This window comes from Bombina bombina, chromosome 5 (assembly GCF_027579735.1).
Source record: "Bombina bombina isolate aBomBom1 chromosome 5, aBomBom1.pri, whole genome shotgun sequence".
Lineage (NCBI taxonomy): Eukaryota > Metazoa > Chordata > Amphibia > Anura > Bombinatoridae > Bombina > Bombina bombina.
This window is the reverse complement of record NC_069503.1, coordinates 588,163,683-588,176,560: the sequence shown is the minus strand read 5'-3', so window position 1 is coordinate 588,176,560 and position 12,878 is coordinate 588,163,683. Positions and strand designations below refer to the sequence as shown.

The 12,878-nt window shown below is 36.6% G+C and overlaps 1 protein-coding gene across 2 annotated transcripts in view; it reads right to left on the bottom strand.

Moving 5' to 3' along the window:
• Positions 1-12,878, bottom strand: part of BLVRA (biliverdin reductase A) — a 75,594-nt gene that overhangs the window by 13,397 nt on the left and 49,319 nt on the right. For both annotated transcript variants that reach the window (XM_053714548.1, XM_053714549.1), the window contains one exon: positions 2,830-2,937. In XM_053714548.1, coding sequence (XP_053570523.1) covers positions 2,830-2,937 — 108 coding nt within the window. The remainder of the gene's footprint in view (positions 1-2,829; positions 2,938-12,878) is intronic.

Sequence of the window (12,878 nt, the reverse complement as noted above, 5' to 3'; positions counted from 1 at the left end):
TCTATGTTAGATGAGGGAGCCTCACTAATAGAGCAATCCTCATCATTCAAAGATATTTCAGTATTTTGTGGGTCAGGACATATTGTTGAATGTCAAATTTGAACTGACCTTTTTCGCTTATTTACAGGTGGTAGTGCAGCTAGTGCCTTCATGATAGCGGTTGTAATGAAATGTTTCATAACTGGAGGTACACCATTTGCATCTATCTGTAATGAAGAGACAGTAGGTGCGTTAGAACACATAGAAACATTAGAATGATCAGTATGCAATAGCAAATATAAGCATGAGTCACATAAATGAGCTGAAGAAAGTACTTCAGTTGTTTTACAACAAGGACACTTAGCTTTGGTAGAAAGGTGTTCTGTAGACTCTGTTCCTATGGCATATTTAGGGACAGATTGGTGCTGCTCCATTATAGCAAAAACAAAAAGTGATGCAATAAGTAGTATATGTTAACCCTTTTAAGCAAGCTTTGAGGAAAGGAAATAAAAAAATGTATGCCTCCTTTATATAGCGTTGCATGGATATTAAAGGGTTAAAGGGACATTAAACCCAAAACATTTCTTTTATGATTCAGATAGAGAATACAATTTCCAAATTACTTCTATTATCAAGTTTATTTCATTCTCATGTTATTCTGTGTTGAAGAGATACCTAGGTAGGTAGCCTGAATGCCTGAAGCCCTACATGACAGGAAATAGTGCTGCCATCTAGTGCTCCTTCTAATGTATAACATTGTTGCAAAACTGCTGCTATATAGTGCTGCAGACACGTGCACACTCTTGAGCTTACATTTCTGCTTTTCAAATAAGGAAAACAAGAAAACTAAGAAAATATATGATAATAGAAACAAATTAGAAAGTTGTTTAAAATTGGATGTTCAATCTAAATCATGAAAGAAAAAAACATTGGGTTTTATGTCCCTTTAAGCATATACAGCCTGGGTAGCAATAATTTCAGCCTACACAAAATATAGATAATGCTTCATTATCCTATGTGCGCATATCCGAGAGACGTGTGCTAATCCAACATGCTATGATATTGTGGGTACGTACGCTAAGATGTAAAATTAAACTATCATTTGACGTGCGCTAATCTGACGGATGACAGGACATGTGGTAACCCGACGTGCGTAGTCTAGGGTGCTTTAAGATATGCAAGTGTTGGATCTGGACTGGCGCACGTAATTTAAAGCGTGCCAAAAATTTTGTTGCACGCAAAAGAGAAGGGGAATGGTGAGTATATGTCCCAGGGATAACTCCAGCTGCCAGGATGCTTTAGCAAGGTAGAAAAAAGGTATTGGAAGAAAGCACTCACTGGACTTTGGTCATCAGTGACAATCCTTTTTAATTTGTGAAGTTTCGGGACCACAAAAGTGAGAAGAAGGGGAGTTTTATTCCCTGAAACGTCAATAAAATTGACTTTTTTGCTTTGAAGAAATCCTGGTTTGCCTCTGATTTTGTTGGAAGTATCATAGCTGTGTGGTTGACCCCAGGAGGGCAGATTCACATTGGGGTGTGTGTGTATATATATATATATATATATATATATAGTTAAAGGGACAGTCAACCATAGAATTGTTATTGTTTTAAAAGATAGATAATCCCTTTATTACTCATTCCCCAGTTTTGCATAACCAACACAGTTATATTAATCTACTTTTTACCTCTGTGATTACCTTGTATCTAGGAACCTTCTTCCAGCCCCCTGATCACATGACTGTGACTGTTTATTTTCTATTGTCTTAAGTTTAGCATTGTATTGTGCTAGATCTTAAATAACTTTCTGTGTCTGAACACAGTGTTATCTATATAGCCCACGTGTACTTTCTGTCTCTTTGTGTTGAAAAGAGATTTAAAAAAGAATGTGATAAGAGGCAGCCCTCAAAGGCTTAGAAATTAGCATATGAGCCTACCTATGTTTAGTTTAAACTAAGAATACCAAGAGAAAAAAGCAAATTTGATGATAAAAGTAAATTGGAAAGTCAATTAAAATTAAAAGTCCTATCTGAATAATTAAAGTTTAATTTATACTAGACTGTCCCTTTAAGTTTTAAACATTTCAAAAGTTCCCATAAACATAGCAGTGAGTGTCTATATTTAAAATATAAAAACATACTTACCCATAGACAGATAGCCAAACCAGTACTAAAACATATCAGCAGAGGTAATGGAAAAGGAGTATATAATCGATCTGTAAAGGGAGGCAGAAGACGAGTCCCTGTGACTGAATTTACGGAGAGCCCATGAAGGATTTCCACTAGGCAAAATATTGTATCACAAAGCAATACTCCAAACACATCACTCTGACAAGCACTGTACTCTGAGGGGAACTGGGCTTCAATATGCTCTGAAGCGCCTTTCACTAAAGAGTCAAGCACATCGTTATGCTTCAACCACCTCAAATGGAGGCAAAGTAAAAAAAACTCTAATATGCAACAGGTCAGGGACCGGAGAGAGAGAGAGAGAAATTCAAAAGTGTAAAAAAATGAAAAATAGATTTTTATGGCAGGTAAGAACCAAAGGCCCAACAAGTCTACCTACATTTCCTATAAAGTAGAATTGAATTAGTTCAAATGACAGCCTTATGCTTATCCTAAGCATTCTTGAAGGCTCCCCTTTCTAAAAATGGCTTCAGCAAGTTATTCCTCAACCTAACTTCAGTGTGTTTATATTCATAAAGGAGTGACATTTTTTTACTTTATAACTAATTTAAACTGAACGGGAAGGCAATAAAAAAAAAAATTAAAAAAAATATGACAAAATAATGTTTTCATTAGCCCAACCAAAGCTCGGCAATGACTTATTTCAGAAACCTATTATGCCTCACCAGTGAAATGAAGCTCTCCTTCCAACAGGGTCTTTCCTTCAACTTCCTTTTTTAGCTGTTTGTATTCCTCTGTGAGAAGCTCAATGTGCTCCACGTGCAGAACTTTACCTGTAACACACATATATACCAAAAAAAGATTTAAAGGGACAGTCTACTCCATAATTTGTATTGTTTAAAAAGAAAGATAATATCTTTATTACACATTCACCAGTTTTGCATAACCAGCAGTTATATTAATATACTTTTTTATCTCTGTGATTACCTTGTATCTAAGTGTCTGCAGACTGCCCCCTTATTTAAGTTCTTTTGACAGACATACATTTTAGCCAATCAGTGCTGACTCATAAATAACTCCACGAGAGTGAGCACAATGTTATCCATATGACACGCATGAGATTAGAGGCAGCATTCAAGGCCTTAGAAATTAGCATATGAGCCTTCCTAGGTTTAGCCTTTAACAAAGAATACCAAGAGAACAAAGCAAATTTGATGATAAAAGTAAACTGGAAAGGTGTTTAAAATTGCAGGCCCTTTCTGAATGATGAAAGTTTAATTTTGACTATCCCTTTTTTTTTTTTTTTTTTAAATAAATTACTCATTCAAAAAATGTTTTAATCTTTTAAAGGGTTATTTCATTCTCCCTGCTGAGAGGCTCCTTAAAAAAGAGGCCCCATCTTTCAGGTAGGTGGTCATTTTCCTACCCAAAGCCAAAATAAAGACATCTACAACAGTATCACACTCTTCAGTTCTGACATGGTGACTATAAAGGGTCAATCTAGTTGAAATTAAAAAAGCATAGAACATAAGAATGCTTTTACTGTGCATGTGATCTGCAAATCATACGCCTGTAGGCAATGTACATTCACTGCTTGTTCCTAATCTGAGAGCCAGCAGTTACACATATTCATCATTTGAACTTCTGAATAGTGTTTGTTAAATCGAATGTTACATTCAAAATTTTGAATGTGGAGACTATGTAATTGTGAACATTTGAAAATGAAAGTAACATTCGAAAACCGGAAGTAACATTTGATTACAGAATTTTTTTTTTTATATTTTATGTCTTTATTGAGTTTTCATAAAGTACAATATTCACAGATCAATGGGTACAACATTTCCATGAAATATTCCAATCTCAACAAATTGTCCAATGCTGTCTTGCGACTGTACTTGTAATACAGTATCTAATCAATATTAGTCCATATTTTTTAAAGTAAACTATATCATTCAGCCATAGGTACTTCTAATATTGCTTGACGGAACATCCATCAAAAAACAAAACAAAAAAAAAACACTTTACTAACACAGATTAGTCTAACATTAACAACAAACTAAAAGAAAAAAAAAGACAAAACAGAACAAAACAATTACTTGCAGTCTTTAAATCATTTCAGTGTTGTACAGGTGGTCAGAAGGTATCTCGTCACTACCTTAAAATATACTTGCTAGATTCCATTTATGTTTCACCTTTCGTCTTATAGGTTACCTAAAGTTTCAATTATAGATTCCTACAATTATAATAGTTGTTATTATTATATTGAGCCTTCTCTTTATTACCATTCAAGTACCTACATACGATTCCCAGTAAAACATCATATCATAATACATGTTCAATTTATTTGTTTTGAGATAGAAGTATCTTTCCATCATTAGTGCTTCTTTAACTTTTTCCCTCCAGGATTCTATTGTGGGGACTCTATCAGACCTCCATGCAGAGGCTATGAGCTGTTTGGCTGCGTTTAGCATTACACTTATAAAATTTTTCTTAATAACACATTGGACCTCTTTCAGCATATTGAATAAACATACTAGTGGGTTATATGGTATATTAGAGGACGTGGCACCATTGATTTCTTCAACAATTTTTATCCAGTAGTTTTTAATCTTTCCACAGGACCACCAGATATGACCCATATTACCTATATCTTGCCTACATCTCCAGCATTTCTCATTAGCAGTGTTAAATAAATGCTTCATTCTATTTGGGGTCAAGTACCACCTGAACAGTATTTTGTAATTTGTTTCTAGTGCATGTGTGGTATGAGTAGAGTGGGCTATATTATGAAAAATCTCATTCCACGTCTTTGGGCTTAACTTCCCTAGTAATTCCCTCTCCCACCCTTTTATGAAGTTATGTGGTTTTGGGGTTGTTGCTTCCAGCAGTAGTTTGTAAATAAGGGAAATTATCCCTTTTTGTGGTATATTGGAGATGCACATCTGCTCAAATGGTGTCAACTGCCTCAGCAGTTTGGCTTTGTCTCTGTGGGTCATAATATAATGATTTACCTGGTGGTACCTAAGCCAATTATTAAAGAAACCGTCTCCCACCTCTTGTAATTCTATCCTTGGTACTATTTTCCCTGAGTTGGTTATAAGTGTAATGGGAATGTAGTCCTTCAGACTATGAACATTATTTAGGTGATGTCCTTGTCCTTCTTTGAATTCAGGATTCATCAAGATTGGAGTTAGGGGCGAGTATGTGCTAGAAACTCCATTATAGTTATCTCGTATATGTTTCCAGTCTGATAAGGAGCTTGAAACAGTCTGTGTGGTGTTATTCTGTAATTTAGGTATGGAATTAGGGAGCCAACACACACTCCCTAATTGTGATACATTACTGATATCTTTTTCTATTTGGATCCAGTGTTTTGGTTCATCTAAGTTATGTCTACTCCATTCTACTACTCTCTGTAGTGATATGGCCTGTTTGTATAGTGTTATATTGGGTACTCCTAGGCCCCCCATATATTTATTAGCATACAATGAGAATTTATTTACCCTTGCAGGTTTTGTTTTCCATATGAAATTAAGTATCACTCTTTGCATTTTTTGTAGGTATGTTTGGGTATGTGGAAGTGGTAGCGTCTGTAGAATGTATAAAATTTTTGGTAAGAGTACCATCTTCACTGTGCTTATTCTCCCTACCCACAATATATTTTTAGATAACCAGGACGAGGCCTGGTTAGAAATACTATGTAGTAGTTTGGAGTAGTTAAATGTACGAATTAAATCTACGTTATGCAGCAAGTATATACCTAGATATTTGATATGTTTCTGTTGGATCGCAAAAGGACTGTTCGTTTTAATTGTGGTCAGGTCTGTAGGGGATATATGTAGGGGTAGTAGCTCTGATTTACTAGGATTCACTAGGAAATTTGATTCTTCTCCATATTTCAGCATCTCTGATTGCACCGCGGAGAGAGATTCCAAAGGATATGATAGAGACAATAAAACATCGTCAGCGAACATAGATAATTTGTATTCCCTATTTTTAATGTTTATGCCCTTTATGTTAGTATTTGATCGAATTCTACTAGCTAGTGTTTCTAGGGATAGGATAAATAAGAGTGGGGATAGCGGGCACCCCTGACGTGTGCCATTTCGTATTTCAAATTGATCAGAAAGTGTACCATTTATTCTAATCTGGGCGGTGGGAAAGGAGTATAAGGCCATGATTTTATTTATAAATGGAGTGGGAAGATTAAATTTATTTAGGGTTGTCTGTAGAAAGGTCCAATCTAGTCTATCGAACGCTTTCTCAGCGTCTGTGGATAGTAATAATGAAGGGATTTTGTTTGTATTAATATATTCTAAGATATTTAATAATTTAACAGTATTGTCCTTGGCCTCTCTCCGCGGTACAAAACCGACCTGATCTGGGGATATTAGGGTGGGAAGCAATTTATTGAGTCTAGATGCCAACACTTTAGCAAGTATTTTCAAATCTATATTCAGCAATGATATTGGTCGATAATTTGCTGGGGTATCTGGTTTCCTACCTGGTTTGGGGAGGACGGTAATATAAGCCTGAAGCATGGTATCTGGCAATGTACCTCCATTATCGATCTGATCAAATGTGTTTAATAAATGAGGTGTCAATAAGTGGGAGAATGTTTTGTAATATGATCCAGAGAATCCATCTGGGCCTGGTGCTTTTTCGGGTTTTAGTGATTTAATCGCTAATGTTATCTCTTTATTGCTTATGGGGGCTTGTAACATTTCTCTATCTTCTTCAGATACTTCCGGGACTTGGCCATTTTCTAAGTATTCCAAACATTTAATCTCATGGTCCGGGTGTGCTCTCTTAGGGAAGAGGTTATATAGAGCATGATAATAATTTTTAAAGGCATCTGCTATTTTCTTTGTGTCCTCAACTTTCTCTCCTGTAGATGTTTTAATGGAATGTATGTAATTTTTTGCTTGTCTAGTTTTAAGTAGTCTAGCTAGCTGCCTTCCTGGTTTGTTGGCTTCATAGTAGTATTTCTGTTTAAGTTTAAGTGCAATCGACTGTGCTTTTATATGCAAGTGTGACAACATTTTGGCTCTGTAGAATTTTAATTGTTGAAAGGTCTGTTCGTCTTGTGGGTGTAGTTTATGTATGTATTCTAGTTGTTCGATCTCTTTAGCTATATGGGTATATTCTTCTCTTTGTTTTTTGATCTTATTAGTCCTAATTTTAATTAGTGTCCCCCTTATAACGCTCTTATGAGCTTCCCACAGCATAGCTGGTGCTACGTCCTCAGTAACATTATGTGTAAAAAATTCTTGAATTTCTTTCTCTAAGGTATCGCACACCACTGGGTCAAGTAGTAGAGTTTCATCTAGTCTCCATGTGAAATCTCTTATGGGTGCTGAAGGCCAAGAAACAGAGCATCTAACCATAGAATGGTCGGACCACGCCGTATGTGTAATGCTTGATACTGTTGCATTCGATAATGTTAAATGGTCCAGGAGAATGAAGTCAATTCTCGAATAGGATTTGTTGGGATTGGAGAAAAAGGTATAGTCCCTTCTATCAGGATTAGCAACTCTCCATGGGTCATGCAGCCCGAATGCTTTTAAGAAGTGCCAGAGCGACTTCATTGTGTTTTTTGCAATGTGTATACTTGTGTTTGAACTATCTAATGAAGGGTTAATTGGTAAGTTAAAGTCCCCCATTACTATTAACTGTCCTTTCTGTATGTCTTGTATAAGAGGGATTATGGATTTAAAAAAGACAGCCTGTTTATGATTGGGCGCATAGATATTTACTATTGTTACTATTTTGTTATAAAGAATCCCTCTGATGGCAAGGAATCTGCCTTCCCCATCTTTTTTCTGCTCCAACAATTTAAATGGGATGGAATTATGTATAAGGATGCTTACACCATTAATCTTTTTTTTGGTATGTGCACTATGATAGTGTTGGGAGAAGCCATTATACATATATTTAGGAATGGATCCTCTTTTGAAGTGAGTTTCTTGTAATCCAATTATTCCCCCCCCCTTTTTGTCCTAAATCTCTAAGGGCTAACGATCTCTTATGGGGAATGTTGAAACCTTTTACATTTTGTGTTATAATTTGTATACATGGATCAGTCATTCAGTTACCTTTGACGCCCTTCCTCCACTCCAACATGACACAGTTACCTGAGTGTTTGTTTGTTTCATGAAACGATTCTGCAAGAAAAAATCCTAATACAAAACTAACAATAAGAACTATAACAAAAACATAACAAACTTTTACCCTCCATACACAAAGGGAAATGACTAATAGATCCCTATATGGAATCGATTAGCGAACAGAAAACTTAACAGATTTTTAAGTCTGTTTAGACCAATTCTCATATTTAAAATAACTATAGAGACTGTTACATTCTGTATTTTAGATTACACATTCTTTTTTTTTTTTTTTTTTTTTACCAATAAAGGATACTTAATATGTCCACCTTCAGCCTACTTGGGCTCTAGTATCTTTAGACGAGTGGTTTTTAGCTCTTTTATTTCTAGCTGTTTGCCATTCACCTCTTTGTGGTAGTGGCAAGCCACGATGGTCAGAAGGAGGCAAAGAGTCTTGTACAGTATCTGGGTGCAATATAGGTGCAGGTATTTCCAATTTTCTGCAACAGTCCTCAATTTCCTCCGTTGAAGTGCAGGTTGCTCTTCTGTTTTTCCATATTACAATTAGCTGAAATGGGTGCCCCCATCTATAGGTAATATTTCTGGCTTGCAGGTGTTTCGTAAGTGGGGAGAGTTCTTTTCTTCTGGCGATAGTTCTGCTTGATAGATCAGCAAAAAACTGAAGGGTAACTCCGTCCTTTTGAATAGGACGCTTCTCTCTTGCTGCTGACATGAGTTGCTCTTTGATTTGATATTTTGAAACTCTAACAATTACATCTCTAGGTGGTGCATTTTCAGAGGGCTTAGGCCTCAGGGCCCTGTGTGCTCTATCCATCTCTACTGTTGATGTATCTGTGGGATCTCTGAGTTGTGAGAAAAGAGATTGAAGGTATTCGGGGAGAGTTGAGGCATCTATGTCTTCTGGGATACCTCGTATCCTAATATTATGTCGTCTGGATCGGTTCTCTAAGTCCTCAAGTTTGTCCTCCAGCATTCTTACTGTTTGATCTTGATGGTTTATCTGCATGTTTACTTCTGTTAGACAGGCATCATGTTCCAGTATAGTGTCTTCAATAGTATTTACTCTACTGCCAATTTCCCCAATATCTTTCTTCAGTTCAGAAATTTCATCTTTTATGCATTGTTTTACCCGAGTTATCAGGCTAGAAAAATCCTGCTTTGAAGGTATGGAAGAAATCACAGACTGTGGGATAGTTAGCATATTGTCTTCTTCTTCAGACCCCGATTCTGCTGAACTAGATGAGAGTTGTGGTCTAATTGAACCATATGCTGAGCTTTTTGATAGGGATGGTGCTACTGTTTTAAAGTAGCTGTCCATTGATGGATTCCCCTGGCTTCCTCCTTTGGTCTGTTTCCCCTTCAGTGTGCTCTTCCTGGGGCACATCCTTACTATAGTGGTTTATTTTAAAAGGTAGTATGTTAGAGTTTTAGAAAATTGCGTTTGTTTTTTATCGCTTTGTTGCTATGTCTATAGATAGAAATCTCAAAAGTGTCCCAGAATCTCTTCTCCTGTAACAGACAGGAAGCAGTGAACTATAGATTCAGCTTTTTTTTTTTAATTGTATTTTGTCATAGAGCTATTAGGGTTCTTTATCCCTTTGTAACACTGTTAGTTAGTCATATTCTCTAGCTTCTTATTTATGTTCCATAGCATATTGGTTAACAGAATAATAATGCACCATGTGGCGTTTCAACTTTTACAAATGACTGTCTGATGCTGACTGCGGCGATATGCAAAATACACATGCTATTTATTGTGCCTTGTTAATAGCCTGTTTGTAGTGTCACTAAGCACGGATAGAGCCTCTCATAAGCCAAAACTCCTCTTGCCTTGATGACTGTGTAGCCTTTCCTTTATTTCTCTTTAACACATAACTGTGGCGTTATTCATACTCTGCCATGTGGCCTGCTATATGAGCTGTAACTGTGTCTCTTAAAATGGCGGCTGCAGTATAGTAGTGAACATTCCGGTATGTATGTTTAGCGTTAACCACTACCCGTCTTTTAGTATGCGTTATGCATTAGTGTTGATTGTGTATTTAAAAATGCAAGCCAGGTCCGGTCAGGCATTACCTTATATCTTCTTTGAGTGAGCTCGTGATTGCGGCCTGTCTCTGAGGTGCGTGTGTCATTCAGGATGATCCGTTGTAAGCTACCTCTCTCCTTAATTGCTCCTCATCTGATTTGTACTGCTCCGGACTTGGTTATATACCCTCAATCGATATGTAGTGGGATTAAATGCGGTCTGGCATATTGTTTTAGTCTCCTTCTGTGGGCTAATTCGTCGGAGCTCACTTACAGTGCGGCCATTACCTAGCAGAGCCGGCTCCGCCTCCTGATTACAGAATTTTAATGGATTTTCGTTCATATCAACATTCAATTGTCCAAAACGAATGTCCACAAGACTATTCGTTTTACCAAATTAATTGCACTTTCAGCACATTCGCCCATCCCTAGTCATGTGACTATATGGCAAATTCCCTTGCTGCTTATTAGCTGCAATAACTTGTTGTGTTAGATCTATGACTTTAATGCTATGCAAATTGTAACATCTACCTTCCTATCTTAAAAATAAACCAACAAACTGCCTCTTTTGAGCAAAACAGCAACTTTATGAAAGGAGAAAACTTGGGGCTTCAAGTTAAAGGGACACTGTACCCACAAATTTTCTTTCATGATTCAAAATGAGCATGACATTTTAAGCAAATTTCTAATTTACTCCTATTATCAAATTGTATTCATTCTCTTGGTAACTTTATTTGAAATGCAAGAATGTAAGTTTAGATGCCGGCCCATTTTTGGTGAACAACCTGGGTTGTCCTTGCTGATTGGTGGATAAATTTATCCACCAATAAAAAAGTGCTGTCCAGAGTACTAAAACAAAAAAAAAAGCTTAGATGCCTTCTTTTTCAAATAATGATAGCAAGAGAACGAAGAAAAATTGATAATATGAGTAAATTAGAAAGTTGCTTAAAATTGCATGCTCAATCTGAATCACGAAAGAAAATTTTTGGTTACAGTGTCCCTTTAATCGCACAACTAAATATCAAAAGGTGCAGGGGATACAGTTGGCGGCGCTCATTTTTTAGCTCCCCTTCTCTCTAGGTACACAATTTTGCAAAAGGAAAATGCTCTTGGGTGATAAAACATTTTTTAATGCACTATTTATTGCATGCATATAACTATGTGTTTGTGTGTGGGGGTTAAAGTCAACTCCAGAGCAGTAATGCACTACTAAGAGCTAGCAGAACATGACTGGTGAGCCAATGACTAGATGCATTTACGCATAGCCAGTAATCACCAGCTAGCTCCCAGTAGTGAATTGCTTTTCCTGAGCCTAAGTATGCTTTTCGACAAAAGATACCAAAAGAACAAAGTAAATCTGATAATATAAGTAAATTGGGAAGTCTATCTGAATCATCTTTCATAGAGTTCTACATTAATGAACTGGGAAACCCCAAGCGTGCCCTAGAAACTCTAGGTAAAACAGAACTGAAATCTTAGTAAGGGATATGAAACACAAAAAATATTTTTTCTCAGTTTGTAAGATAAAAAAAAATAGACTTTTCAGTTACTCACTGTTAGATGTTTGGAATTGTTTCTCTGCATTTACCATTTGTAAATCGATTCTCTGCCCAATCCACTGTTGGACTCATTGTAATAGTGGGCTACTTTAGGTATGGCCCAACATGGACGCTCACTGACCCACGCATGCACATTTAAATCATATTTGGGCCCTACTCTTGTGCCTCACAATGTTCTTTAGTCTCAGCCTAGAAGAGCGCAATATTTCAGAATCTGCGCATGCGCTCCATCATGGTGACAATGTGGGATGAACGGATCTAGAAAAATGTGCATGTGGTATTCTTTCCCCTTTAATAAGCCCTTTAAGACAAGGGACTTCTTAGAATGACCTTCATGGCATTTCTAACTTTCTACATAGATAAATGGCTACAATCCCTTCATGCATGAACACACTTCAAACTCTGAAAACTTTATTTTCTCTTTTGCTAATTACATTGCCTCTGCATGACCCTCATGAAGTAGTCAACATGGGGTTGTAATTGATATAACAATATTCTGAATAATTTGCCAGCTAAAGAATTCCCAAAAGCAGCTCTACAGGTTTGGCATGAAACAGAAGTTGTTGGAACAGAATGTGTTTGTATAAACATTGTGTAAATACAGTGGTTTTACCTCTCTGCAAAGTCTGTTAATTCCTATGTGGTGATGTGAGAAAACACTAACCCGCTGAGTGACAGAGAAAGCTGCAACTCTGTACTTTAAAAATATTTACTAGACAGAATGATGTATTTATAGGAACATTAAAGTCATAATTCAGATAGAGAATGTAGTATTAAACAACTTTCCAATTTACTTCTGTCATCAAATTTTCTTCATTCTCTTGGTATCTTTTATTGAAGAGTAAAACTAGGTGGGCTCGTAAGAGCTCAGGAGTGTGCACGTGTCTTTAGTACTCTATGGCAGCAGTGTTTTGCAACATTATTTTAGCTTTGCTATACAATGTTGTTAAAGAGTTATCCTAAGTAAGCTCAGAAGCGTGCACGTGTCCTTAGCCATCGGGCAAGTGTTGGCAAAAATGGTTAAAACAATGTTATATATAGTTATAGCATTATATGGCAGCAGTG